The sequence below is a fragment of a genome, unplaced genomic scaffold, assembly GCF_019419815.1.
Source record: "Pyrus x bretschneideri cultivar Hongxiangsu unplaced genomic scaffold, Pyrus_bretschneideri_v1 Contig4, whole genome shotgun sequence".
NCBI classification, from domain to species: Eukaryota; Viridiplantae; Streptophyta; class Magnoliopsida; order Rosales; family Rosaceae; genus Pyrus; species Pyrus x bretschneideri.
Window position 1 is genome coordinate 10,799,106 of NW_025999723.1, and position 26,741 is coordinate 10,825,846.

The 26,741-nt window shown below is 36.8% G+C and overlaps 3 protein-coding genes and 1 long non-coding RNA gene across 5 annotated transcripts; 2 read left to right on the top strand and 2 right to left on the bottom strand.

Moving 5' to 3' along the window:
* Positions 1-6,441: 6,441 nt before the first annotated feature.
* Positions 6,442-8,321, bottom strand: LOC108865705. The gene is made up of 2 exons (XR_007251193.1): positions 8,028-8,321; positions 6,442-7,043 (listed from the first exon to the last, which is right to left on the bottom strand). It is a non-coding gene; the product is annotated as an uncharacterized LOC108865705 (long non-coding RNA).
* Positions 8,322-10,888: 2,567 nt separating this feature from the next.
* LOC125468793 (probable F-box protein At3g61730) lies at positions 10,889-13,347 on the top strand. Of its 2 annotated transcripts, XM_048565253.1 has the most exons (5): positions 10,889-10,986; positions 11,611-11,775; positions 11,913-11,960; positions 12,294-12,464; positions 12,812-13,347. In XM_048565253.1, exons 1-5 carry the CDS (start codon positions 10,959-10,961, stop codon positions 12,874-12,876), a joined length of 477 nt encoding a protein of 158 aa, XP_048421210.1. In that variant the 5' UTR covers positions 10,889-10,958; the 3' UTR covers positions 12,877-13,347. The 2 variants fall into 2 exon arrangements, with proteins under 2 accessions (XP_048421210.1, XP_048421209.1); XM_048565252.1 differs by lacking the exon at positions 10,889-10,986 and having other exon boundaries at positions 11,001-11,775.
* Positions 13,348-19,971: 6,624 nt separating this feature from the next.
* LOC125468794 (putative RING-H2 finger protein ATL21A) lies at positions 19,972-22,474 on the top strand. The gene is made up of 2 exons (XM_048565254.1): positions 19,972-20,774; positions 21,832-22,474. The coding sequence occupies exons 1-2, from the start codon at positions 20,093-20,095 to the stop codon at positions 22,317-22,319; spliced, it is 1,170 nt and encodes a 389-aa protein (XP_048421211.1). The 5' UTR covers positions 19,972-20,092; the 3' UTR covers positions 22,320-22,474.
* LOC103929327 (replication stress response regulator SDE2) lies at positions 22,450-25,148 on the bottom strand. The gene is made up of 3 exons (XM_009338512.3): positions 24,393-25,148; positions 23,196-23,820; positions 22,450-22,781 (listed from the first exon to the last, which is right to left on the bottom strand). Exons 1-3 carry the CDS (start codon positions 25,037-25,039, stop codon positions 22,635-22,637), a joined length of 1,419 nt encoding a protein of 472 aa, XP_009336787.2. The 5' UTR covers positions 25,040-25,148; the 3' UTR covers positions 22,450-22,634.
* Between the last annotated feature and the right edge of the window lie 1,593 nt (positions 25,149-26,741).

Consider the following 26,741-nt stretch of genomic DNA (forward strand, 5'->3'; position numbering starts at 1 on the left):
GAATTCAAACTTCGGTGCAAAAGAAAATCTTGATTAACTTGATCACATGGCAGCCTATGTTTCGTTCTTTTCATTTGATATGATATTCGATTCTAAAGCATAGAAATTTAACTAAATATGAACAATAAGCCATTTATATTTCATAATAATTAGGTATAAACTCGTCACCCAAGCCGATTTGCATTTTAGTTTTCTTTTTAATTCAACTAATTTTACTAACTTTTTTTTTTTTGTCAAATAATAGATTAAATGTTAGATTAGCTACCGACGGGAACAAACCCACGACATCATGCAAAAGATGAACACATTTTCATCACTGTGATAAAGAACCACTTGCAAAAGAAAACTTTTTTTTTTTTTTTCTTTCTAACTTAATTTTAATAAGGTGTAAATTATGACTGTTATCATTATATTAAGTCATATCTGTAAGTTAATGGGAAGGTTGGAAACTGTTTGGATGTTTATGCTGCACTTTGTAATGTAGGGCAAAATCTGGGGCCCAGTGCCATGATGGGTCCACTCAGAGTTGGATATCATGTAAGTAAATCAGAAAATCAGAGCCGTTAAAAAATAATTTGATCAAAAATTTATGGAGACTTACTTATCATGAAATTAGACTGGTTTTCTTGAACTGAGGAACGAGAATGTTTAAGTACTTACTTCGAACCATCCAGAGGGGTTACACTACCTTTTGTTTATTGCAAATTGATGGACAGATTGGTAAAATGATCAAATTAAATCGGTCTTTGTCCCCCATGGAGTTGTAATATTAGTGGGTACGAGTATTTTTCCTTATTGCTTGTATTATAAATTTGACAAGGGTGAATGCCAGAACGTCGTCTGATAATCTTTTCGTTTTGAGTTTATAGCTTTTATTATTTTATTGATAATAGAGAGTAAATACGATGGGAGGAAAAAAAAATGCATGAGCAATGGTTGGAAGGAACTAAAAGAAATGTACATGAAAGATTACACCAACCGAAAACTAAAACAAATTTTATTAGGTTTTGTTTCCTACATTATCCTTCATTTCCTTCATCTGTTCTTCTTTGATCTTCAGTCTTTCATATGCATTATCTTTTTATCTATCAAAAGAAAACTAAAAATGGAATCATATCAAACAAACCCTAAAAGAGTTCAATGCCCTTTTGAAACCATTACATATGAGAGAAATAACGGATAATAATCAGGTATATATGGGAGAACTTAAGGAATTGAAAAGGGCAAAGAGAGGTGGCGGGAGGGAGGAGGGAGATTTAAGAAGAGATTATGTGAATACTAACATTTGAAATTTAAGACAACCTTGCTTGGTTTTTAGTTTTTATTTTGTGAGTCAATTCATACACATTTTTTGATCATCATTCCCCTAACCGTTATTCATTCTCTTGACCCAAAAAGAAAAACGTTTCTTATTCTCATTTTCTCCCATTTACTTTTTCTGTGTCTCAAGCGAACTTGGTATCAAACGGGCATTCAATTTTTTATTTTTCATTTATTTATTTATTTATTTTTTGTGTGCTTTTTCATTCCCTTCTTTTATAACGAAAAAATTTATTTAGAAAATAGTACTATCAAACCAACCCTAAAAATGTTTTAGGGATGGAGATAAAAAAAAAAAAAAAGTAATGACATGATAAAAGAAAAACTTATGAGAATGTGAAGGTAAAAAAGTCACACATCAGTGAAATGAGAAACCTTGCAAGGGCTTGAGGTTGGGCTACTCCACATAGCCAATTTGTTTTATGGTGAAATCTCAACTTTCTTCGTAGTATCAGAGCTAAGTTGGCCCAAGTTTGAAGCCCAATGGCCACACATGCTCCACATCATCCAATTTGTGTTGTTCATGTGTTTGTCTTGAACATTCACCACACATGAGGAGGTGTGTGAGGATGTAAAAGTAAAAAAGTCTAATATCGGTGAAAGGAGAAATCTTGCAAATGCATGAGGTTTGGGTACTCTCTATGGCCATTTCATTTTATGGTGGAACCTCCACTTCTTCAAAACAAAGGATCAAATCATTTATACGTCTCTAAGTTAAAGAAAAAGGGGAAGGGATCCTCCACCTAATCCTACAAGTCCACAAATTCAGACTCTTGAAATTTGATCCAATGACCCATAAAAAGTTATAATAACTTTAGTCGTTCGATCAAATTTCAAGAGTTCAGCTTTGTGATCTTGGTGGATTATGTGGAATGGATCCGGAGAGGATCCTTTTCCAAGAAAAAGTACCAAAATAGCTCACACATAACCAGATTTATAAAGGTAGAGAATAATGCATAGCCGAGAATCTCATGCATTGAAGCCGACATGCATATATAAAAGGAAAACTAATGAAAATGACTTGAAAACTTTAAGTTTAACAATAAGGACAAAATAAAGGGTAAAGTGAATAGTACCAGGTTTGACTTTTTAGTGTAAAAATGTGGTTTTTCGTTAAAATGAATAGTACCGCGGGCTTTTCGTTAAAACTCCCATATATAAATGAATGTCTGCTTTTTTATGGTGACAGTCAAAATCAAATTAATATGTAATTTTTAAGGAATTTTAAGGAAAAGATCACGGTACTATTTACTTTAACGAAAAATCATTTTTGTACATTAAAAGGTTAATTATGGTACTATTCAGTTTACCCTTTATTCATTTTCATTAGTTTTCCTTAATTTCTATATATTTCAGGCCGATGAATTCATGCACGACCAACACAATAATTTGGGATGAGGATCCCATCTGGATCCAAATGGTGGGGATCTAAGGGATCATCACATCCTAGTCATTCATCGTATATTATGAGGTTAGTTTTCGTCAGGTACTATTTGTGTTTAATTTTAAATAATAAAATTCAAATGATTTCTGACCGCACAATATATGATGAACGACTAGACTGTAAAGATCCCTAGAATCCCCACCATTTGGATCCGGATGGGATCTTCATCTAGTAATGTGGTCTGCATCGTGATCCTTGGATTTCAAAGTATTAGGTTTCAAACCATCCATCTGTGTCATATTGTTTTCCATAATTCATGTAAAAACAAAGCCATATTGGCAAATTCAATCTACAAGACTCTAATGCATCATTTTTACGTGTATTCGTGTACCATGTGGATGGATTAGCCGCCACTCCACTACCATTGACCTTGAGAATTATGTTTCCACTAGACCTTTAAATTGTTTGATCGTTACATTTGGATTTTTTTTTTTTTTTTTTTGGATATTACAGTTGCACCATCTCGTAGTCTTGTTAATTTTCATGGTATATAAAATTATTGAGCAACGTGGTCAATATTTTATGGACTTAAACTATAGTATAATAATTAAACACATATATCATATAGTATTATAAGATTGATAACATCACGTGATAATGTGAAAAATTCACAAATAAGTCCTCATATTTAGCCACTAAGGTTTGAGATTTAAATTCAACATTTTGAAATAACAAACGTATTAAATCAAGGCTTTTAATATTAAACTTCGAGGGAAAAATAATCAAACAAAATCATTAATCTAATTGACAAATTGCATATAAGTAGATTATTTTTTGTAGTATATTTTCCTCATAATTGTCACCGTTCGTTGCGCCTAAATCAAAAACTCCCTATAGTTGACAGTTCATGCATCTGCAGATGAAGCAAAACAACAAAGTTTGGTGACCCACACGAATGAAAAAGATTTTTGGATTTGTTGTTGCTTATTGCACTGCATGACACGTTTCCATTCCATGTTGTGTTGGCCTAATTCTCTTCATTGTTTGCATGGTTCATAATTTTCCAGCATTATTTGTTGTTATCACGAAATTTGTAAACGAACCACCTGCTTTACTTTCCTTATACCGACAAATCATTTTCCACAAGATTTGGACGTCTTTTTTCTAACAATGTTTAGGAAAGTTAGTACAGTATTTGACAAGCTAATTTGTTCAATATATATTACTTATAATTGTTTTTAGAGATCCACATCATTAGAGAAAAACTTTATTAATAATCATTAAGCAAGATACAATAAAAAGATGAACAACCAAATTCAGATTAATTAACAAAAAATCTTAACAAGTTAGGGTGTTTGAATAAAATCATATGCACCTCAAATCGCTCAAAACAATCCGAAGTAGACAAAATGAAATCTGCAAGTCTATGCTATAATTATTCAAGCGAAACCGTTTTAAGTGATTTTCATATGCTTTTTTTTTTTTTTCTTTTTTTTTTTTTGTTTCTGATGCAAACTTTTCTTTGTCCTTTGATTTACTTAATTCAAGTACCCTAAATTAAAATATGATGGTATTTCTCTTCACTTGTAAATGAGAGGTCTTAAGTTCAAATCTCGTAGATGACGAATTCGATATCAAATTAGGTTGCTCATTGTGTGGCTTAACCCAACCACTCTCCTCTTAGTCACTTCTCAGACGGTTTAGTCGATAGTGACGGAACTATTATACCCTAGTTGACATAAGCCTAACACTTCAGTACAACTTAAGTTTTGAGATGTTATTTTCAAATGATAATTTAATAACAAATTAATAAAATGAAGAATGTAAACTATTTTCATCTCAAGCTTTTTCAGTTGCTTGCCCTTCTCCCACGACATTGATTCCCTCTATTATATTACACATGCAGATTATAATATAAATACGAAATATAATTATATGTACATGTAGATGTTATGGAATTTACTTGTATTCTTTTTATTTATTTAATTTTGGAAAATTATATATTGAAACCCAGTGGAAAAGATGATGCAGTTTGCAACACTAAAACCCAAATTATATCGGTGGGTCAACCAGGGCCACTCCGCAGTAGGTTTCGACAACACTCTTATCTTAGCCACTTAAACAAATTGAGTGGGGCAGTCATTTGATTGTGTTTCTGAACTTTTTTTGGAAAAATTGGAAAAAAGAACACGTCTTTGAGATTAAATTATAACTTTATGAGAAGATTTGTCAACCATTTGTTTATTAATCAGTCGTTAACACACCAAAATAAGCTATATCATTGGGCGGTAGAAAATAATATTGTGATTTTTCAAATGCCAAATAAATGAGAATTTTTCGATATTTGCACGATCTTTAGACCTATCCATAATTCCATATTACAACATGTGCTTTATTTAAATTGTCACGATATGATTTTTTTGAGATTATTGTTGGAAGGGATAAAAACGTTTTCTGATTGTGTTTGGTATAAAAACTTAGAAGCGCTTATGACTAACAGAAGTCCATGCTTCATGAAAAAAATGGTTATGAACCTAAGTGTTTTTAGAGAAGCAACTAAACATGCCATTACTTGTAACATTAATTTAACTTGGCATACCAAGTATTGCCCATGCATAATCTTTTTTGTGTACAATCTCACTTAAACAATTGGAGTAAATGCTAATTTCGCTCAAAATACACATGAAAAACTTGGTTGCAAGTGCCTAATCTTACTCAAAATATCGTGTTCTAAAACTTGAGCTTGCATCTTTCAACTATTAAGTGAAATTGAATACGAGAAAAGTATAATACCGTTTATTTTTTTTTAAAGCAAAAGTACAATACCCCTACACGTGAAGCCAACATGAACATCTTGTTACACTAGTTGACGAAAATTGATCAATAGAATAGATCAAAATTGGTATCAAAAGCAAACCACAATGGTATAAGTGGACGAAATTGAAGCCACAACTAAAAAGCAACACTTAAACGCAAACCACATGAATCACTTATGACTTTTAGCCTTAAATGATCTTCTAAATTTGTCGTCCATTTAAGTTATAACACGTGAATTAATTTCAAACAAATCAAAAAGTCATGAATGCAAAAGAGGTGGGAGTGGTATTTCATGATCCTGATTGGAACCATATACTCAATCTTTAGTGTACTTTTTTGGGAATGTATCTGTGTATGTCCCTCGTCTATGTTCAGCGTCACTTTCCCAATGTAGGTAGCTCCATTAAATTCAACACTCATTTTTACTTAAGATGGAAAAGTTGAATGCATAGGATTAAATTGACATGATTAAAGTTGAATGCATAGGATTAAATTGACATGATTAACACGACTCAAATAAGAAAGTGAATTGTTATTAGCACTTTAAAAGTTTAATTGTCCAAACTTTTTATATTTAGATGGAAAAATAAACTTACAAATGGTGCACAATAAATTTTTTGGAGTGGCCAATGATAATTTCCATAAAGAAATAAGCCTTTCCTTTTTCAAATCACTTGCTAAAAAACTATGCATTTGAAACTCATTAATGGTAGATATACCACATTTGAAGTTCGGCTTCAATACTACATAGCATTCAGTGACTCGTGTTTTAACCTTTAGAGTTGATTTGCAAAACTGTATTTTCAATCTCATCCATTTATTTTCCGTATTCCCCGTTACTACGAACCATTGATGAGAGAGAGAGAGAGAGAGAGAGTGTGTGTGTGGTGTTTTGATACATTGTCATTTTAAGAAAAGAATAAGCAAATGCAGTGTCATTTATATTGATTATTTCAAATATCAACACAAAATTGGCCTTTTTTTTTTTCATTAAGCACTACATGTCACTCTAGGTACACATATCCTTCTTTACATATTTTACACAATTCAGAGCATGTCAAAGGACGTTGCCAGAGCTTAGAGTGCTAAAATTTCATCTCACACTATCGTGTTCTCTTCTTGTCCAGAACTTGAATACCTCAGTCATAAACTGATTCAGTAGACGTACGGGCCGATTCTGGCTAAACCTCCTCCTAAACAAGCCACAACATGCAATACTTTTGACAGAGTTAACTCGAGAATATGGTCAATTCAAACACTCAAATGAACAAGTAATCACGTCAACCTTTAGAGCACGGTGAGAGGGCCATATTGAACCAAACAATAATGCCTATACTTTCAAGTGACGTGTTTGTGAACAATTGATGCGGGAATCAAATCTGAATGCAGTAAATGGCTTTCGAGGTGGAAAACGGGGCGATTAACTGTGCAGGAGGAGACAAATAGAATCTTGGTAGCTGTAGCAACAGACACTCCAGCGGAGACTCTCTTCAACAATCAAAATGGAAGACGGGGAAATTAACTGCAGGGGGATTACATGGACTCTTGCTATCAGTAGAGAACACGCAGCCACGCATATGAATAACACAACAGATAACCAAGATGGGAACAAGCTAACTAAACTCAAGGCAAAAATTAACGCCAAACATCATAAAACCTCTCATAGAAGGGAAATGCCGGCATCCATAAACAATATACTTAGTATTTAAAACACTATTAACACCGAATGCAACTACCAAACAACCAAAACCGCAGAAACTTAGCAACTCATCACATAAAATATGTAAAGAATTATACACACCAAAGATTTGTTTTAATTGCACACTATCAACACTACCATTGGAAATACTAGAGTTACCTGCAATCTGAAAACAAGAAAACACAACCTAGAGATTCAATCATACAACCAACAAGTGAAAGCTCATACAATCAAATAAAGATACGCATAAATCCCAAACTGGGTTCTAAAGCATTTTCCATAACTCATAAATCCCAAACTTTTTTTTCCCAACATTTCAACCACAACAAATAATCAAAACTCCAAATCTAGACCAAAACAACCAACGGCAATCCGGCGCAATCATATCATATTCATAGAGATGGATCAGCAGAAAGATCTTTGATCAATGTAGGAACTTCGTGACGGCAGATAGCAACTAGCGTACTAGCAACTATTAAAATGTTGGGAGCAGTCTAGGCTGGCATTCAATATTAGAACGTAACCCCACGCCTTTTCATGCGACCCATCCACTGAGGCTGATACCAGATCAAACCCTAGTTTTTAATTTTAATTTCCAAGAGGTTGCGAAAGTCACAGTGCAAAATCTTTAGCAAGGACTTGGGGCCCTCTTCGGATTTTTTTTCACAGTATTTTCTGCCGTCACAAAATTCCTGCTCAAACCTTTTACTATTTCACCATCATATCCATCTCAATATTGACAATTTTGCATATTTTCTGTGATTTTCTCGGCATCCAAACAGAAAGTTAAGGGGGAAACTGAAAAACCTGGGTAATGGCGAAGAGCTTGAGGGTGATGCTCAACCACCCCCGCCGCGGTGCGCAGAGTAGCACTACGAGCAGCTAGCTGCGGACGGAGCGGCAGATACTGTTACTGTTATATAGGGCGGCAAAGTTTTTGGGACGATGTCGTCGGGTCTATTCTCTTACCTAGGTCTGACCCTGAAGCCCAGCCCAGTTAATGCGAAGAACAAGGCCCATCAACTCTTGCAAACCTTTTGTTTTTAAAGGCCTAGAACCAAAAGTAAAATATTTTCAAGATTCTTAAAGACAGGAGTCACTACCGGTTCTGAGATTTTCTTTACGCAATGTCTCTACATTAAGGAGCGGGGAACAAATTGGTTACAAACTCGTCATTTTCGACCTCTCACTTGTAAATGAAAATGAAAAATTGGTTACAAACTCGTCATTTTCGACCTCTCACTTGTAAATGAAAATGAATACCATAAGACCGTAGTATTAATATGTGATACCATTAATTATGGTATAAAGCGTTTTTCTTGGTAAACTTTGTCATGGATCTTAAAAATAATATTAACTAATACGTAAAATTGATTAGGTTGGATTTTTGCATTGTTATTCTATACATACGGGAAAATAATTTCGGACTTTAGGCACATTGGCATGAACATATTAAGCTTGTGGTTTAAGTTCTATGGTAACTTAAATCAAAAGACGGCATAATAGGCCACCAATACTATATGATCATATATGGGAAGGATTTTGTAGGAAAATCACACACGTGATTATAAAAGTAACTTTATCTATCTCTAATTTAGGGTTTTTCAATGAGTGAATAACGAAAGAGATAGACGATCAAAGTTGTTCGGCCAGAGGAGATTGTGGTAGCACTAAATTCTCTATCATATTTCTCATCTTCATTCCACTGTAAACGAGGAGTCTGCAAGTGAAGGTCTTTTCATCAAAGGAAACACTTCAATTTTTAATCAAAGATAATCATCGTGGGTAATCTCTTTCTCAATTCCTCCTAATTCTGAAGTTGATTTATTTATAGATGCACATAAATCATTTAACCTTAGGATAATTTGGAATGATTTTAGATTTTAAACTCATGCTTAAATTTTAATTGATTCCATTGTCGTTAATTATGTAGCATGTTCTGGTTTTTTTTTTTGGCAAATGATACGTCAGTGAGCTAAATTGTTAAGTCGCAGGGAAGGGATATCGGTGAGAAACGAACCCACACCAAGGTGCATAGGCTTTATTGTTTTTCACCACTGGGTAAAGCGTCATATGTATTATGTAGCATGTTGTTGTCTAAAATAAATCAATACAAGATTTTTATACATATTTTCCTTCACTTGTAAGAGTTTGTGAGTCTTTTTGTTCACCTTAATTTTGTATATTGGGCTTGTAAATTTGTTTTCTTTTGTCTCATGTGTTCAGTTGTTTGTTGAATTATTTTCTTATGATCATTATTGTTTAAGTGAAAAATATACATTGTATATGTTATTTTGTTTGATTTTGAAATACATTGCATGTATTAATGTTTTCATGTGTTTAATTTTTCGTGTACCATTTTATGGAATGTGTTTTGCCGTTGATTTTATTCATTCAATATACCTAACTTAGACTAGTGTGACCGCTAGTGAAGAACTAACGTAAAATCCTCCACTCTCTTATTTTGCTTTAAATTTCCTTTCATTTAGTTTAGATTGACAGTTCAAAAAAGTAACGTTTCCCGCATAATCATTTTTTTAATTGCAGAAAGTTCTTGTTAAAAAGGCCATTATGCAGGAAACGCTACTTTTTTTAACTAAATACAACTCAATCTAAACTGAATGTGTTTACCCATTGGATTTTATTCATTCAATATACCTAACTCAGACTAGTGTGACCCCCGGTGAAGAACTAACGTAAAATCCTCCACTCTCTTATTTCGCTTTAAATTTCCCTTTCATTTAGTTTAGATTGACATGTATTCAGTTCAAAAAAGTAACGTTTCTCCCATAATCTTCTTTTTAACTGTATGCAGGAAACATTACTTTTCTGAACTGAATACATGTCAATCTAAACCAAATGAAAGGAAAATTTAAATCACCCAACTGTAGAAAATTTATGAATTAAATTTATGAAAATTTAAATCACTAAACTAAACAAAAAACTATCCAACCTTTTAGGTTACTTCGAATTAGTCTTAACTTTTTAAAAACATTCTAAATTAGACATTTAGTAAGTCACCAGAGACTTTACCAACATTAAAAGATGAGATGGACAAATACTAAAATTGACTTTCACTAACCGATGTCTTTAGAGTTCTATTCCCTCAAATTGACCAATTTTAGCCAATTTAAATCATAAATTTGTTAGCTAAATGACATGAATTAGGAGATTCAAATCTTCAATGATGTCTTGATAGTTTAAACATCCTTAATTTTTGTCCACGTTATCACGGAACGCTAGTGAACCTAAGAAATGTTCATCTTTCAAAATTTTAGTAATTATCTAGAATATTTTGAAAGGTTAGAACCAATTTAGAATAAAGTTAAAACCAATTTAGAAACCCCTAAAGATTTAAGTAATTATCGAAATTATCCTATTATTTATTTATGTGAGTTTGTTATGCATCAAGAGGTGCGAAAAGGACGTTTGGACAGAGATCGCCAACGATCTAGACGCCAAGTCACTAGTGATGCTCGCGACGACATGTCGTTGGTCTCATCTTGGATGAAGGGAGCATATGGAAGCACGTGTGCCTACGTGATATCCGGGTCCCTGAGCCTCGCCACTTGGCACTCAACTGGGGGAAGCTCTACGTTTCTGCCTTTGGTAAGAATCTGAGAGCCTCCAGATGTCAATTAGCATAATAATATAGGAATTAGATTAGTTTTAAGACGTATTATCGTAATTGTCTGATTAAGTGGGCTTTGCGGTTTTGCAGATGGGAGTTACTCTTACATGTTCCGCCAGCAGAAGAAGCATATCGGTGAGTGCCCAATTTTCCCCCCTTTGGATTGTTTTTGTGGTTAGAATTTTCAGGTGCTTTCATTTAATTATGCTCAAGAAGTTTATATGGTTCTGTTTTTAATGTTTGGAAGATTTACAGGAAATTTATATGAATCATTTTATGTGCAAGAAATTTACATAGGCAACTTATATAGTCTCATTCTCTTGGTCATTCGGTGATTAACAAAATTTTTTATATGTATACATTTTATTATTTTTTACTTTGGAAAAAGTTAGTGTCTTCTAAAATCTCGCCACATAGGAAGGACATGGGGATGTAAAAAAGGGGATCTTATAAACGAAAGAAAACTTTCATGTCTAAGTTTAACTCAGATGTAACTCGCTTTTTTTGGGTGTGAAGTATTGTCAAACCAAAATACATAACAAGCATTAGCTCCTCTGAAAAGGAAGTGATCCAGCCACACACCTTCCAGTACGGCTACCTTGTTACAACTTCACTCCAATCACTAGCCCTGCCGATTTTGCATCTGTTTAATTCAGCTGGTTTACTTGCTCGCACGTGTCTAATTGCATAATTCAGAGTACAGTGAAACATTGGCTATCGTACTAATGGGGTTTTCAAAGGATTTTGGATGCATCTCAGACTGGATGCGGATCGGTGCATTTTCCGTTGAATCTTCAGAAGCATTCCTAACAGAAAAGCTGATCAAACCATCAAGGCTCCCAGATGGAGAGAGCATACAGAAAATGTTGGAGTCCTGCGGCAGTTGTGTGTTGGATAAAGTTAAAACTGGGATATGGATTGCTGGTAATTACTTGAGCTGCACTCAATCATCCTGGCATTTTAGTTTAGGGAAACGAATGAAGATTAAATAGTGCTAAGGTTTAAATTTTACCACTTCAATTTAGTTAACTTGTGTTTTCAACTGTAATGGTGTTCCACAGATCTTCAACTTGCTCGATGCCACGCCTGCGAGCTCAATACTTGTGATGGTAAGGCAGAACAACCCATCACTGCTCAATATGTGTGCTTGATGGATGTGATCACTTGCCATTTGTTAAAATGCCTTCGTAAATCTAGATTAATGTGTTAAAATGTATTTTCTAAATTTTGATTAGAAACTTTAATCTTGCTTTCTTTCTAGTTCTAGAGAGAAGCAGACGGCATGTTTGCCAAAATGCTGCAGGGTGCAGAGTAACGTGATAAAACCAGAGTCACACATTATCTTACCCTTCAAAAACGACACTTGTTTTCGCAATCTGTTTACGTTTCATTGTTATATTTGTTAAACAGCGTAATTGTGAATGTTTTTCATATATATGCAGGAACGATGCAGACAGTGGATGCAAGGCATATAGAGCTGTTCTTGAGCGAGGGGTACAAGAATGGAAGTCGGGATTGCGAGCTCATCGGTCGTCATGATGTCAACGAGCATGCCAATGGTGCTTGTGGGGCAATTTTCGATATGAAACACCTCAAGGACTCTTCAACATCTGGTAACTTCAGATACTCTTTTCCTTACTAATTCTCCGTTAACCCAAAATTAGCCACTTGGCCATACTACGGATTGGTTTAGTATATGTGACACTGGTATTTGCTGCATCGGATTTTTCCCAACCACACATTTTAACCATAATTTCAACTACTCGTGTGTGTGGATCGCATAAATTGATCTGGTTTAATGTCAAAGCAGTGTTTAATCTCAAGTCTTTTTTTTTTTGTTGGGGGGGGGGGGGTGTGGGGTTGATAAGTCAATTTCATATTGTATTTTACCCTATTCTTAGTATGTTTTGGTAATTATCTTGGTAGAATTTTGATGCTTTGATTTATATTTTCAATATAGGACATCTAAATTTCTCTGGAGCAAAACAGGACCAAATGGACGAATTTTGGAGTAATTCTAGTTGAAGGCCGTTCATGAGTCACTTAGCTTGACTGTGTCAAAATATCAAAATTTTCCACCAAGCGGTTATTTTTTGGCGATAAAATAAAGGAGCAATACGTGATGCTGGAATAGTGACGTTTTGGGCTTGACTTACGTTTTTGGAGCCCAAGATGACCTCGGATGGTCTCGTGGCCTTCTGGAGATGTGTTTAGAACGTCCTGATCTTTAAAACAAGCTATCTTGGGCAGGATTTGGAGGAGATTTGAGGCTAAAACGTGGCTGGACAGTTTCTGTACAGTTTTTCCTAACTTAATTAGAACTTTATGTTTTAATATATTTTATTATTAGTTAGCTTCCTAGTGGAATAAGAGACCTGATTACTAGGGTTTGTGCGATAGCTAGAGGGGATTTTAAGGCTTTGCCGTCTACAATTTTTCTCTACATTTTCTTTAATGCAACTTTGGAGACAAAGAGTAATTGCTAGGGTTTTTGGAGATTTTCTACTTTAAGGTGTTTTCAATCATTTTCTTAATAATATTTTCTATGATTTTAATTATGAATATGCGTAACTAATTCTTTTTGCTAAGACGAAACATTAAGCCTTAGCATGAATATGTAATTTTTATTTAATTGCTTATGATTGATTGCATGCACACTTTGTGACACACCCCGACCCAGAAAGGCCACTTGGACCCTGAATCGAGCTGTGCTGACCGACACCTGGAAGGTGACGAAGCCATAAAATGTGATAGTGTATAAAAAGTGAATGAATTTGAATCCAAAAGTGTCTAAAATACCAGAGTGCGCTACGAGTGGGAGCGAACCCATTTCACGCGCGATGTCAGAGCATAAGTAAGGTACAGTAATGTGGGTAAGAATCATACCCTCAAAATATCCATCAATACTAAGATTCGCCACAAATTCTTGTCGATATAAACTCAGCAGCTAAAACCTGGAGGGCACCAAACAGAAGGTGTGAGTAAGCAATAAAACCAAGCTTCCCAAAGTTACTACCTCTCTAAAAGTAATGCCCCTAAATATAAAACCCGTATCGTTTTCCATAAGATAGTACAACATATATACATATATTCAAACCATACTCGGAAATGACCAAAACCACGGTTTGCCATCAAATCCACCATACATTAATAAGTAGGCCAAATGAACTAAATCAATACAAAGTGATATATCAGTCAGAGTCATCTAAAATGACATATACAAGTCATCCATATCTCATCAATCATGGCTAGCATATAAGTCGGAGTCACCTATAGTGACCTGTACGACTTATTCATATCTCGTCAATCCTGGCTAGCATATAAGTTGGAGTCACCTACAGTGACCTGTACAACTTATCCATATCTCATCAATCCTGACTAGCATATAAGTCGGAGTCACCTATAGTGACCTGTACGACTTATCCATATCTCATCAATCATGGCTAGCATATAAGTCGGAGTCACCTATAGTGACCTGTACGACTTATCCATATCTCATCAATCCTGGCTAGGCCATAGCTCAATAAGTATACCCGCACACGAGTCGGAACCACCTAAAGTGGTCTGTACGACAGGACTGGGTGTAAATAAATACGCTCAAGTGCTACGATCACGTGAAGGCTGGGCGAATAATCGCGGGTCACCTACGAGTCGGAACCACCTAAAGTGGTCTGTACGACAGGACTGTGCACCTACCTTGAATCCAAGGTGAGCATAAGGTGCGGGAGGTGAATATCACGTGAAGGACTGTGCCCTGGCCACGGGCGGGAGCACTAACACCGGGGTGCAGGTTTATGAGCTCTTAATGCATCTCAATATAACATGTGCAACTCATGGCAACCAATACGACAGTATCGAAGTTGCCTAACTCATAACTGTAGTCATACTATAACTCAATTGATTCAATTAATACCATAAACTCACCTGAACTTACCTAGGTGTCCTGAGTTCACCTTTGCACTTGAAAGCATTCCCAATAATTATATGCAAGTAATATACATATGGATATATCATGATGCAATCTACTACTCAACCATGTCGTAGCATTTTCAATTATAAACAATATGGTGTGAAGTGTACAATCAATAACGCCCTACTCCCAAACTACTTATTTTCAGGGATAATTATCCATAACAATCCAATTAACTCTAATTTAACTAACTAATTCACAAAACTAAAACTTGTCTTTACCAATTTCCTTTGCATTACTCAATTTCCCAAGCAAGGCTTTTGTCTCAAATATTTTATGGCTGCATCTAACGTCTCGTTAGACTGCCTACGTATCCTAAATAGGGATCAAGCCATTCGTAGTTCATATAGGTACTTCAAGCATTCACAATAATTATATGAAGGTAATATACCTAATCAATTTAAAAGTGTCGATAGAACTCTCAATAATATGCACAATAAAAAGGAAAAGATCCACTCACCTGGAGTCCACGCTATACTTCTCTAGCACGCGCATCGAGGCGTCCTGAATGATTGGTCCCTATGATCAATTATCAAATCACATCTCAGAACTCTTATCCGTAGAATATGTAATTCACATAAAACACAACCTCAACGACATTCTAAAATAGCTTGAGACCCATTGACCACAAGTCAACCGTCGATCAAAGATCGACGGTAGGGTTTACAACCCTGTATAACTTGACCCGGAAGATCCGCATATCAGATTTTCAATCCGCAACTCCCAACGATCCAAAATATGTTTCTAGAATAACATATTAAAATTTCATTACGATCCAACGGTCAGATCTCCGCCAATTGCCTAAAACAAGTGGTCGTGAACATTTATTTTACTAACTTACAAATCCAATTCAGGAAGATCCGTAAGTCGGATTCCCGATCCGTAAATTCCTATGATCTTTAAATATTACGTATTATAATGTATCCAATTTTTGTGACGATCCAACGGTCGGATCATCGATTCACATTTTTATCAAGTAACGTATCATAACGAATTTAGGTTCCAACGATCAACCTACGTCATTCAAATGACAAAACTGAATTCAAAACATTCGACATAGCCTAAAAATAGCATTGGCGGCTCACTGGGCACGCGCCGCCGCACGCGCCACCGCGAGTGGCGGTCGGCCGCCCCGACTAGCCGGAAAATCCAACTATTTCCAAAAATTCTCAAACTTCACAGAAATGAAGATCTCAGTGAGTGGAGCAACTTTTATACCTTCCACGAAGTCCAAAAGTGGACGGAAGATGATCAATTTTGCCCACGAAGTCGGCGGGTGCCTAAAACTTCCCGACGTCGATTCGTCGTCTACGGTGGTCCAACGGGGTCAAGGTTGGTTGGGTTTTGCTCCTGAGATGATGGGCTACAAAGCCCAAGTGGTGGCATCGGCCATCACTTTGCCAATTTGCCGGAAAATGGAGAAGGGTGGCCGGAGCACCATTGATTTTCGTCAACTTTCATGGCCTCAAACCTCCACATCCCGTGGTTAATCAAGGTGGTTCTTGGGTGGGTTTTGTAGAGGGGAATGAGAGCTTCAAGATGGTGGTGGTGGCATCGAAAAACTCCACCGGAGTTGGCCGGAATCGGCCTTGGAAAATGGACCCGCGGTGGGTGCGGGTATGGGTGCACGGGAAGCTTTTCCCTTGTTTTTTTTTTTTTTTTTTTTTTTTTTCTTTTCTTTTCTTCTTTCTTTCTGATTGGGCTTCCCCCCACAAAGTGGGGATTTAATTTAAATAAACACTAACCTTGAATAACCAATTTCGAACGTCCGTAACTATACCGTTATAATCCGGACTCGCAAACGGCTTTCGCATATACGTTCGTACCAATGAGTACTACGAGGATATGCTAAAAGAATAGGTCTCACATCTTTCAAGTCGATGGTCAACGGAAGTCAAAGTCCTTGCCTCTAGGGCAATTTCGTAAATTCACGCTTTTAAAATAAAATAAAAACGTAAAATTTGGAACGGGTTGTTACACTTTGAATTATTAAATACCGTAATTAAAACTATCTAATTGTCTTAATGTCTGATCACTATTAGAATCTTTAAAAAAGTAAATTAATGCAATTTTAGTTGGAAGGTTCCTTGAAATTGGCGCTAACTTCTTGTGATTAATAATTGTAATTTCACTTAAGATGAATATCATGTCTTAAGGGTTGCATGATTTTTCAAAAGGTTTTCATAAAGCATAATGAGTCTCTCATGTTCAGATTTGATCCGAACGTTCGTACGGGTTGCATGTTAGATATACGTTCTATGTTAGAGGTTCCAAGTAGAATATAAATTAGGAAAACCTAACCTTCAAAGTATTATGTGTAGATCATAAGTAATTGGTAAACATTCATAGGATTGCTAGGTGATGGTGGAACCCTAGTGTTTTCTTAATTTGATTTCTCCAAAACTTTTCCTTTTCTTTCAGCTTGAATATTGCAGATTGTTTTATTTTTATTAATTAAATTTGTTTTATTAAATTAGGTCATAAAAAGAAATTATCTCAAATTTCTATTTTACAATAATTAGTTGGAATTTGGTTTGTTTCAAATTATTTAATAATTCATGTGGAGAACGACCTTGCCAGGTCCGTTTATACTACAATAATCTTGCCATTCTTGAAAGTATTATAGGAGTTTTTAGCCCGTTTGCGTGTATGATAAATTTCCTATCAAGAAATTGGCGCCACTGCTGGGGATTATTTAAAATAATTTGTTCTAATCAGATTCTGTCACATCCCGGCCCGGGCCCCCATTACAACCTGGGCTCAACTCCACCGTAGCATGATATTGTCCACTTTGGGCCCCGACCACGTCCTCACGGTTTTGTTTCTGGGAACTCACAAGAGAACTTCCCAGTGGGTCACCCATTATGGGATTGCTCTCGCGCACTACTCGCTTAACTTTGGAGTTCATCGGAACTCCGAAGCCAGTTAGCTCCCAAAAGACCTCATGCTAGGTAGAGATGAGAATATACATATAAGGCTTATAGGATCCACTCCCCTGGGCGATGTGGGATATTACAATCCACCCCCTTTAAGGGCCTGACGTCCTATTCGACACACTTCCGGCCAAGGATTGGCTCAGATACTAAATTGTCACATCCCAACCCGGGCCCCCACCACAACCCTGGCTCGACTCCACCGTAGCACGATATTGTCCATTTTGGGCCTCGACCACGCCCTCACAATTTTGTTTCTGGGAATTCACACGAGAACTTCCCAGTGGGTCACCATTATGGGATTGCTTTCACACGCTACTCGCTTAATTTCAGAGTTTATTGGAACTCTGAAACTAGTGAGCTCCCAAAATGTCTCGTGCTAGGTCGATATGAGAATATACATACAAGGCTTATAGGATCCACTCTCCTGGGTGATGTGGGATGTTACAGATTCTGCATTAATTATTGTTGTATATATTAAAATATATATATATATATATAAATAATTAATTCATAAATTTTATTGTTCTTCTACAGATTACAACAGCGCAGATTGCAATCTATGCATGGTCAGTACACGATCAGTAGTGCAAAAATTATTTCCATTTGATCCAGAACCTGAGCAGATTTTAAGGTGGAGAAGGGAACAAAATTTGCAATGGGTTCCTTCTTTGCAGGGAATTTTTCTGCAGTCTTTATTTTCTGGGGATCTGCACAGTATGGAAACAATGGCTTTTGTTATTCCAGAGGTTGGTGACCCTTTGGGTGATTCTTTAACAGCTCATGCCACTAATATACCAAGTTGCATTACTTATCCAGAAGTGGAGGAAGGGTCTACATTCGAAACAAAGCAGCACATGTTGAATATTCTACCTACATTTCATGGGTTCTCAACCGACGATCCTTAACATGCATATTGCAGAATTTTTAATGGGATGCAAGAATATTTTCGTGAGAGGATTTTCAGCTGAATCTATTAAGCTTCATTTATATCCTTACACATTGAAAGATCAAGCAAGGAGATGGCTCCTCACACTTCCATCTGGAAGCATTAGCACTTGGGCCCAACTAGTGAAAAAGTTTTAAACAAGTATTATCCAGAAGGCCACGAGACCATCCGAGGTCATCTTGGGCTCAAAAAACGCAAGTCAAGCCCAAAACGTCACTATTCCAGCACCATGCATTGCTCCTTTATTTTATCGCCAGAAAATAACCACTTGGTGGAAATATCTAATATTTTGACACGATCAAGCTAAGTGACTCACAAACGTCCTCCAACTGGAATTACTCCAAAATTCGTCCATTTGGTCCTATTTTGCTCCAGAGGAAGTCGGATGTCCTATATTGAAAATATAAATCAAAGTATCAAAATTCTACCAAAATATACTAAGAATAGGGTAAAATATATAATATGAAATTGACTCATCAAAGGGTGTGTGGAGAAACCAACAGACTGGCAACCAAAGGCTGTCATTACTCTACATGCAGTTGCAGAGGAACGAAGGTACTAGTTAGTCGATTTTCCATAGACATAACCGAACTCAGCTTAATTGAGAATCAGAGTGACAAAATCCATTTCTAACTTTGATATTTCATCGATATTCTATATACCAGGACTTCAAGTGAAATACCATGTCATGAGAGCTGGACCTCAAGGAGAAGTAGTATCCGTCAGAATCTCACAGCAGCCCCTGTAAAGTCCCACGCCCCAAAACTTGCTTGCCAAGCTACACGAAACAGATTCCCGAAACTCCACAGGTTATTGCCAGTTGCTAATCTCCTAAAGGGAACTCAAAACGCCTTTCGAATAATCAGATACTACGAAAATATTTCAGTTAATAGCTTAATTTCCTATTAGAGATAGATTTGGTCGTTCTGGTAGAACTGATGAGTACATGATGTGCGCTACATCTACATGTTTACATGCTCACACATACTTGTGAATGAAATCAATGAACGGCTCAGATGAAATCTTTGGAATTAATTACTTAACATTAATTAATCTCTAATGATCATTCTTATGCGTAATGGATGACCAAAGGATTAATCTCTGACCTAGAATTTGAAATTATAAAATATGATTACAAAAACATATTTTAATTTGTAAAAGCTTGCTAAGAAATGATTGTGATAAGAAATGACCACTTAGTGATAATTACTTTATAAGCTTTTGACTTTTGGATTTTTATATATATAACCAATTTTATACAAAATTTATCTAAATTACGGGGAGAAATATTTAAACTCAAGTCGACCTTCGACTTTCGGGTTGTTAACGAAGCTATTATAATAACACCTTCCACCTTTGTCATTCATGTTTTAGTCCTTCTGAGATAACATGGACATCTCACACCTCCTCTTTCTCCTTCTCTTCCTCCTCTTCACCCACATCTCTGCACTCAATGATTGCCCGGCTTCCGATTGCGGCAGTGACGACAGCTTCCCAATCCGATTCCCTTTCCGGATAGTACCCAAACAACCCAAAAACTGCGGTTTCCCGGGCTTCAACCTGGCCTGCAACAGCCATGGTCAAACAACTCTAAAACTTCCAAACTCCGGCGACTTTTTGGTCAGACGAATCAGCTATGCCACACAAGAAATCCAACTTTTCGACCCCGAAAAATGCCTCCCTCGAAAGCTTCTAACCCTCAATCTCTCGGGCTCTCCTTTTGTTGCTCCCACGTACCAGAACTACACCTTCCTCAGCTGCCCGGCTTCGTTCACCAAGTCGAGGTTCACTCCCATTGATTGCCTCAGCAACTCCACCACCTCGGTTCTGGCCACCCCTTCCGCCGCCCTGGCGAATTCGATGTCCGCCACGTGCCGGATTGTTGACACATTGGAGGTTCCGGTTTGCGGGCAGGTTCTGACGGAGGACAGATTCTCAACCATCCTTGACTGGGATCTTAGTTTGACTTGGTATGAGCCTTCTTGCAGTAGTTGTGAGGTGGAAGGTGGCATTTGTGGATTTATCACCAACACCACCCAAGAACTCGGTTGCACCTTCAATTCAACAGCAGGTAATTTTCTAATTCACAAATTTGCATGATTGCAATTTTCCATTGAAAGTTTGTAAAGGGTTTCATACTCTCGTTTTCTTCTTCTGCATCATTTTTGGCCTTATTTTCGTTCCTCAATTCTCTTTTGATTTATTCAAGATGAGTAAGATGGGGTTGAAAATCACTTACCTTTGCAAGTTGTAGTTAATCATGATAAAACTTAAGAGGAAGAGTAGAAACTAAAACTTACACATTTTGACCGACCATCTATTATTTTAGAGTGATATTTCTTTTCTCAATGTTAGAAGCTATTTCGTTACGCATTACGGTATTTGTTTACACTAGATTATTACTAGCATTTGCCTACACACTTTGTGTGTATGAACACATTCTTTTAGAAAATGAGAAGGAGAGAGAACGTGGAGGGAGTGAGAGGTTTATGTTTTCGGGTTTTTTTTTTTTTTTTTTTTTTTGTTTTGTTTTGTTTTGTTTAAATATTGAAGGTATTTTAACATCACCGGTACGTAAGACTTCAATAAAAAATATTAAAATTATATTATTGCTCATCATTTTTTTTTTGTGTGTGATAGAAGACTAAGTGGTCTTTTCACCTTGGTTAACAAAAAAAATTTCATTAATTAATAGAGATTATAAGTGTTATTAATAAAAGCAATTTCAACTGTTTTTAAAAGCAGAAAATGTCCACTAAAAAAAGAATCAGTAACGAAGAAAAGTTCATCTTGCCCTTGTAATATGGCACACGGTACGCCTTCTTATCGCTTTATAAAGGTTCAACACGTTATCTTGCAGGGGCCGGGGCCAAAAGTCAAATTCCAATCTGTTTTTTTTTAATTTTTTTTAAGAATAAGAAATGGAGGAGAATAGATAATATTATTAAAGGAAAAAAACAATAATAATAATTGTTTGTAATATAAAAACATCACTAGGATCTAAAAAATATAAAAAATAAAGTGGTGGATAGATAGGCCCCTTTTCTTTAATCTACTGCATTTTGGATTCAAATATCGACATATCAAGAGCTGGTTTTCCAGCACTAACTAATGGCTTCAAATTCCAGGAGGATCAAGCTATGGTTTATATGTTTTCAGGATCATTTGCTTGTCCATCACGGTACCAGCCACCGCATGCGCAATTGCGATTGGCTGTTTTGCTTGTATCAGTGGCAGGGGTAATGCTGCACAGCGAAGGTCCACCGCGGTTAATGCAGAACCGCCACCACAACCCCCCGCCGTTGTAACAATTGGTTTGGATCAGACAACCATTGAATCCTACCAGATGCTAGTTCTTGGGGAGAGTAAGCGCCTTCCGGGACACAACGATAGCACCTGCGCTATATGCTTGTCGGAGTATCTCACCAAAGAGACGGTGAGATGCATACCAGAATGCAAACACTGCTTCCATGCTGATTGTATTGATGAGTGGCTGAAACTGAACAGTTCATGCCCAGTTTGCCGGAACAACCCGTCCCCGGCTCATGTCAACTCAACATCCCCGGCTCACGTCAACTCAACGTCGCCGGCTCACGTTGACTCAAACAATGTCTGAAATTTCTCTCCTTTTTGTATTTTTCATTGCACATGCTCACATTTTGCTGCATACAGTGGATGCCTACAATACAACATGTAGTTTTGTGGAAAAAGAAGACTACATTATGGATGCCAACGACGACAGTGAATTTCACTAAACCAAAATTGCACACATATTATTGCATCAGTCAAAGCATCATGGTATACAAGTACAAAACTAGTTAGACAAACGGGCAGAGATAGAAATATACACATCGAAACCCAGATATTCATACATTGATGAGATTTTTTTTTCTTCTAGCAAGTATAAAGTGAAATGAAGTACATAATGTTGTCATTTCTTTGCAAGGAGCTTCTTTGGAATCTTTTCAATCGGGGTAGTTTTTAGCATGAAAAGCCTCGCAGCTTGCTCCTGCAGAGTACCCCCGCATTTTAACCCACGAGTTTGCAGTTCAGACTTTAACCTTTCCCGGCCAAGAACCTACAATAGAAAGGTGGAAAGTCATGTTAATGCGGCTTACTAACGATTTGAAGTGAGAGCCCTCCCCAACTAAAATGACCCTGGTGGGCGAGATGAAGGTGAAAGGTGTGAGACAAAAGCAATGGGGCAGTGACGTAATAATTAATATGGGCATTAATTTAGCTTTCAACGTGGACATGCCTAGTCATGTTCACGAGGCGGACTATATTATACATAATCAACAAACAGGGGAAAGCGAAAATTTCTGCTTCAAGAACTTAGTGCGAGGAAGTTGCCCCTAATAGATTTAATTACAACGCCCTAAAACATTTAATTGGAAGAGTAATGGAAGCTGCAAAAACCCTAAATCGCTTTAGCAGTAACAGACATTTTAATAAAAAGATTATTAATATGATTAAAAACTTAGAAGCATACCTCCATTTCAGCCGCTGAACTGTACTCATCAAAATTCAGTGGCTTCTCTATCTCTAGAGTGTTTCCACTCGCAACTGTTTCCTCCTGAACTCCTGAATTGGACTCTGAAGAACCATTGGCTTCAGCAACAACTGATGCACTTTCAATTTCTTGCCCATGCCCTGAACTAGGAACCTTCTGGGATTGACCAACTACTTTTTTCAGATTTCCCATCTCAAGTCCACTGCAACCTATCTTTCCATCTTGATCTGCTTCAACTCCTGAAACTGTATCAGGCTCTGAACAAGTAACACTTGCACTACAAACCATCTTCTCTTCAGGAATCACTGGTTCAACCGTCTCATTCTTCTCGTTATCAAGAGATTCCTGACCAGGGCCTCCACCAAAAGGTTGTGCTCCCTGCACAACCATCTCTTTCTCTTCCTCCGAGCCACTCTCACTTGAGCCCCCACCTGAGATCTCACCATCTTGTTTCCTACCAGTCACAGAATCCAAACTTCTCTCAGTTTCTTTACTTGAATCTGAGTTATTCCCATTATTTAATACAATGGATTTCTCATTTTTATCTTCATTATCACTGTCGTCATCCTCTGAATCACTTTCGCCCATTTTCCTCTTGCCCATCCTGACAAAAACAACAAATCAGCCATCAAGACCAATGACAATCATCTTATACAAAAATATTAAAGAGAAATGGCAGGACGATACAGTGTTTCTGCAAAAACTTTCTGAAATAAAAAAATGTAGCATTTCCGAAACAAGGTTGCACCAGAAATCAAGATTATAAAATGAAAAAAAAAAAGAAAAGACATTGCTCTAAGCAACCTTCTGGCTAAACCCTTGCCTATCCTAAATGAACTTAATGGGTTCCATTCCTTCACTCTATCATCCCGATTGACCCCCGTAAATCGAAAGCAAACTGAGAAAGCAAAGAACTTGGCTTTGTTAACCAAATTATTTATATCGTGTGAGTTTTCGACTTCAATTATCATACTAACCTCTATAACTAATATTCATTTCAACTCATAAAAATAATACAATTTATCTCAAACCACCATATCACTTCCCCATTGCATTACTTTATTTCATTCTCCTAAAAGCCTTCCTCGAAATTCATAATTTCCATTTTCCAAGCACAAAATCAACATAGCAAACATAAATAAACAAAACCCATTAAAACCCAACACAAATCCTTACCAAATTTTCAGTCTTTTCGAATCTGCCACCGGTTCCTTGGCCGCCCCCTTACGCTTTCCCTTAACAGCCTCCTTAACCGAATCCAAAACCTCCGCAACACAGCGTTCCGATTGCTCCCTATACTTGGCCACATACTTCTCAGCCTTATCGTCCCCAGTCCCCACTTTCCCCTTCTTTGCAATACGCTTCAAATAATCCTCCGCCATCTTTTCGAGCATCCTCTCTTCTTCCTCATCCCTCCACTCCTCAAGCTTCTTCTCCGCATTAACATGCCGCAGCCTCCGACCACTCATATCGCGACACGCGTCGAAATTACTCGTCTTCTTCTGCCCGGCCTTCGTCGCCGCCCCACGCAGCAGCGATCCGAACCCGCCCTTTCCACCAACGAGCCGGAGCAGAAGATGCACCGTTGGGAAGTCCGGCGCGTCGGAGGAGGAGCACGAGATGACGGAATCATCCTGGAGTTGGCGAGTCCCGGTGACGAGGCGCTGGTGCTGGAGGGGTATTTTGGTGATTTTGTATAAGAGTTGCTTGATGGAAGCGGCGGGGATCTCCGGGGTTGTGAATTTTAGGGTTAGGGTTTTGCCCTCCAAAAGGTTGACGAATAAGTTGTAGGTGCTGGATTTGGTGACGGTGGATTCCGCCATTGATGCAAATTGAGGGGAGAAGTTAGGGTTTCGAAGGACGAAAGATTAGTGGCGATCGAGTCGTAGGAGAAAAGGGAAGGGTGGCTTGGTCTGGGGATTAGATATTTATGCGGTTCGCGAGTTTCCGTGTTCACCAATAACCAATCCGGGATCGCATCCCGGGTCGGGTCTTTATTTCCTCTTCGGGTAAGATAATTTGTTACTTTCGAAAAACTAATTTTAAAAAATAAAATAAATTTATTCAAGAAGAAAAACTTCGAGAACAACTGCTTCTAGTACAATGGAAGTGACGAACATTTCTAGCAATAATAAATCAAGATGTATCCCGAATAGAAGTATTATGAATAGCATAACTAATAATAAGGACATAAGCAATCAAATTCACAACTCCGAAATACATAAGCCCAAAATATAGAAGAAAAATGAAAGACCAAAGTCAAATTTAATACTTTGGGGGTGCGTTTGTTGCATCAAACTGTCTCGGACTGGACTAGCTTCAGAGACTAAATTGGACTAGCTTAACTAGACTAAGCTGAATTAGCTTAGTGAAGTATTTGTAGCAGTGTCGGACTAATAAGCAGGATAATGAAAACAGTATTGTCACCAGTTTAGTGTTTGCTCATACGAAGACTACATTATTGTTTTATATTAATTATTTTTATTAAATTAATAATATTGGATGAGAGTGAGACTTAATAAAAATACAAGCTCAAAATTCAAATTAACATAGAAATTGGAATTGAAGATTCCTTTTTTTTTTTTTTTTTTTTTGTCTGGAATTTAGAAATTAATAAGATGCAGGTGATACTAAATGCAATCAAATACATCAAGACCAGCAAGTTCAACCAATTATTTAATCCAAAATCTCTAAACACAAAATTAATTGAGCACACACCATGAACAACAACATAAAACACATGAATTATTTCCACTTGAAAGATTCTTACACTATATAAAAACCCAAAAATCAAAAGCTTCAAATAAGAAAAGATTTTACATTCACTTCCTCAAGCTCTGAATTGATGAAAACACAGAAACCCACCAGACTACCACAGCCAACCGATGATCGCAAAAAAAGAAGAAGCATAAAACTCTCATTTTTCCTCTGCTACTTCAAGAATTTGCAGACAAAAAGAACATAACAATTCAATTCCTCCTTCTTCAAAGTTTACAACTTTGAATTTGTTTCAAATAAAAAAAAAAAAAAAACGCGGAAGAGGTGGAAGAGATAACCTTGAGTCGCTGCTTGTGAGAGGAAGAGAGGCTAGACTGGAGATAGCGAGAAGCTTGTCATTGCCGTGGGTCAATCCCCCTAAAACCCCTTCATCGCCCCTACAGAACTACGAGATCGTTTTGCTAAGGACGTTGTCGATCTGCTACAGCGGCGGTTGATGTATGAAGGATGAGATCAATTCGTTTGATAGCCAAAAGGAAAGGATGAGATTGACGAAAGCCCGCTCTTGGATTTATGAGGATTTTAATACTTTATTTTAAAATTCTAATTGAATACAGGTTGAATTTCAGAGAATCATTTAAAATCCTAATTAAATACTTTTAAATTCTTTAATAGAATTAAAATTCCTCAAAATCTCAATTAAATACACCTTGTAACATACCATCGAGTTTTCAAAAGAAAATGAAAGAAAAAAAATAAAGTCAATTGGCTTTATTATATTAACACCCCATAAATGGTTAAATAAAC

Coding starts and splice junctions, on each gene's coding strand:
- LOC103929327 (XM_009338512.3), bottom strand. CDS start 25,039: ATGGCGGAATCCACCGTCACCAAATCCAGCACCTACAACTTATTCGTC. Junction 23,821..24,392: donor TCGAAAAGACTGAAAATTTG/GTAAGGATTTGT, acceptor TGTTTTTGTCAG/GATGGGCAAGAGGAAAATGG. Junction 22,782..23,195: donor GTTCAGCGGCTGAAATGGAG/GTATGCTTCTAA, acceptor TTTCTATTGTAG/GTTCTTGGCCGGGAAAGGTT.
- LOC125468793 (XM_048565252.1), top strand. CDS start 11,577: ATGGGGTTTTCAAAGGATTTTGGATGCATCTCAGACTGGATGCGGATC. Junction 11,961..12,293: donor CGAGCTCAATACTTGTGATG/GTAAGGCAGAAC, acceptor ATATATATGCAG/GAACGATGCAGACAGTGGAT. Junction 12,465..12,811: donor CAAGGACTCTTCAACATCTG/GTAACTTCAGAT, acceptor TTTTCAATATAG/GACATCTAAATTTCTCTGGA.
- LOC125468794 (XM_048565254.1), top strand. CDS start 20,093: ATGGACATCTCACACCTCCTCTTTCTCCTTCTCTTCCTCCTCTTCACC. Junction 20,775..21,831: donor CACCTTCAATTCAACAGCAG/GTAATTTTCTAA, acceptor TTCAAATTCCAG/GAGGATCAAGCTATGGTTTA.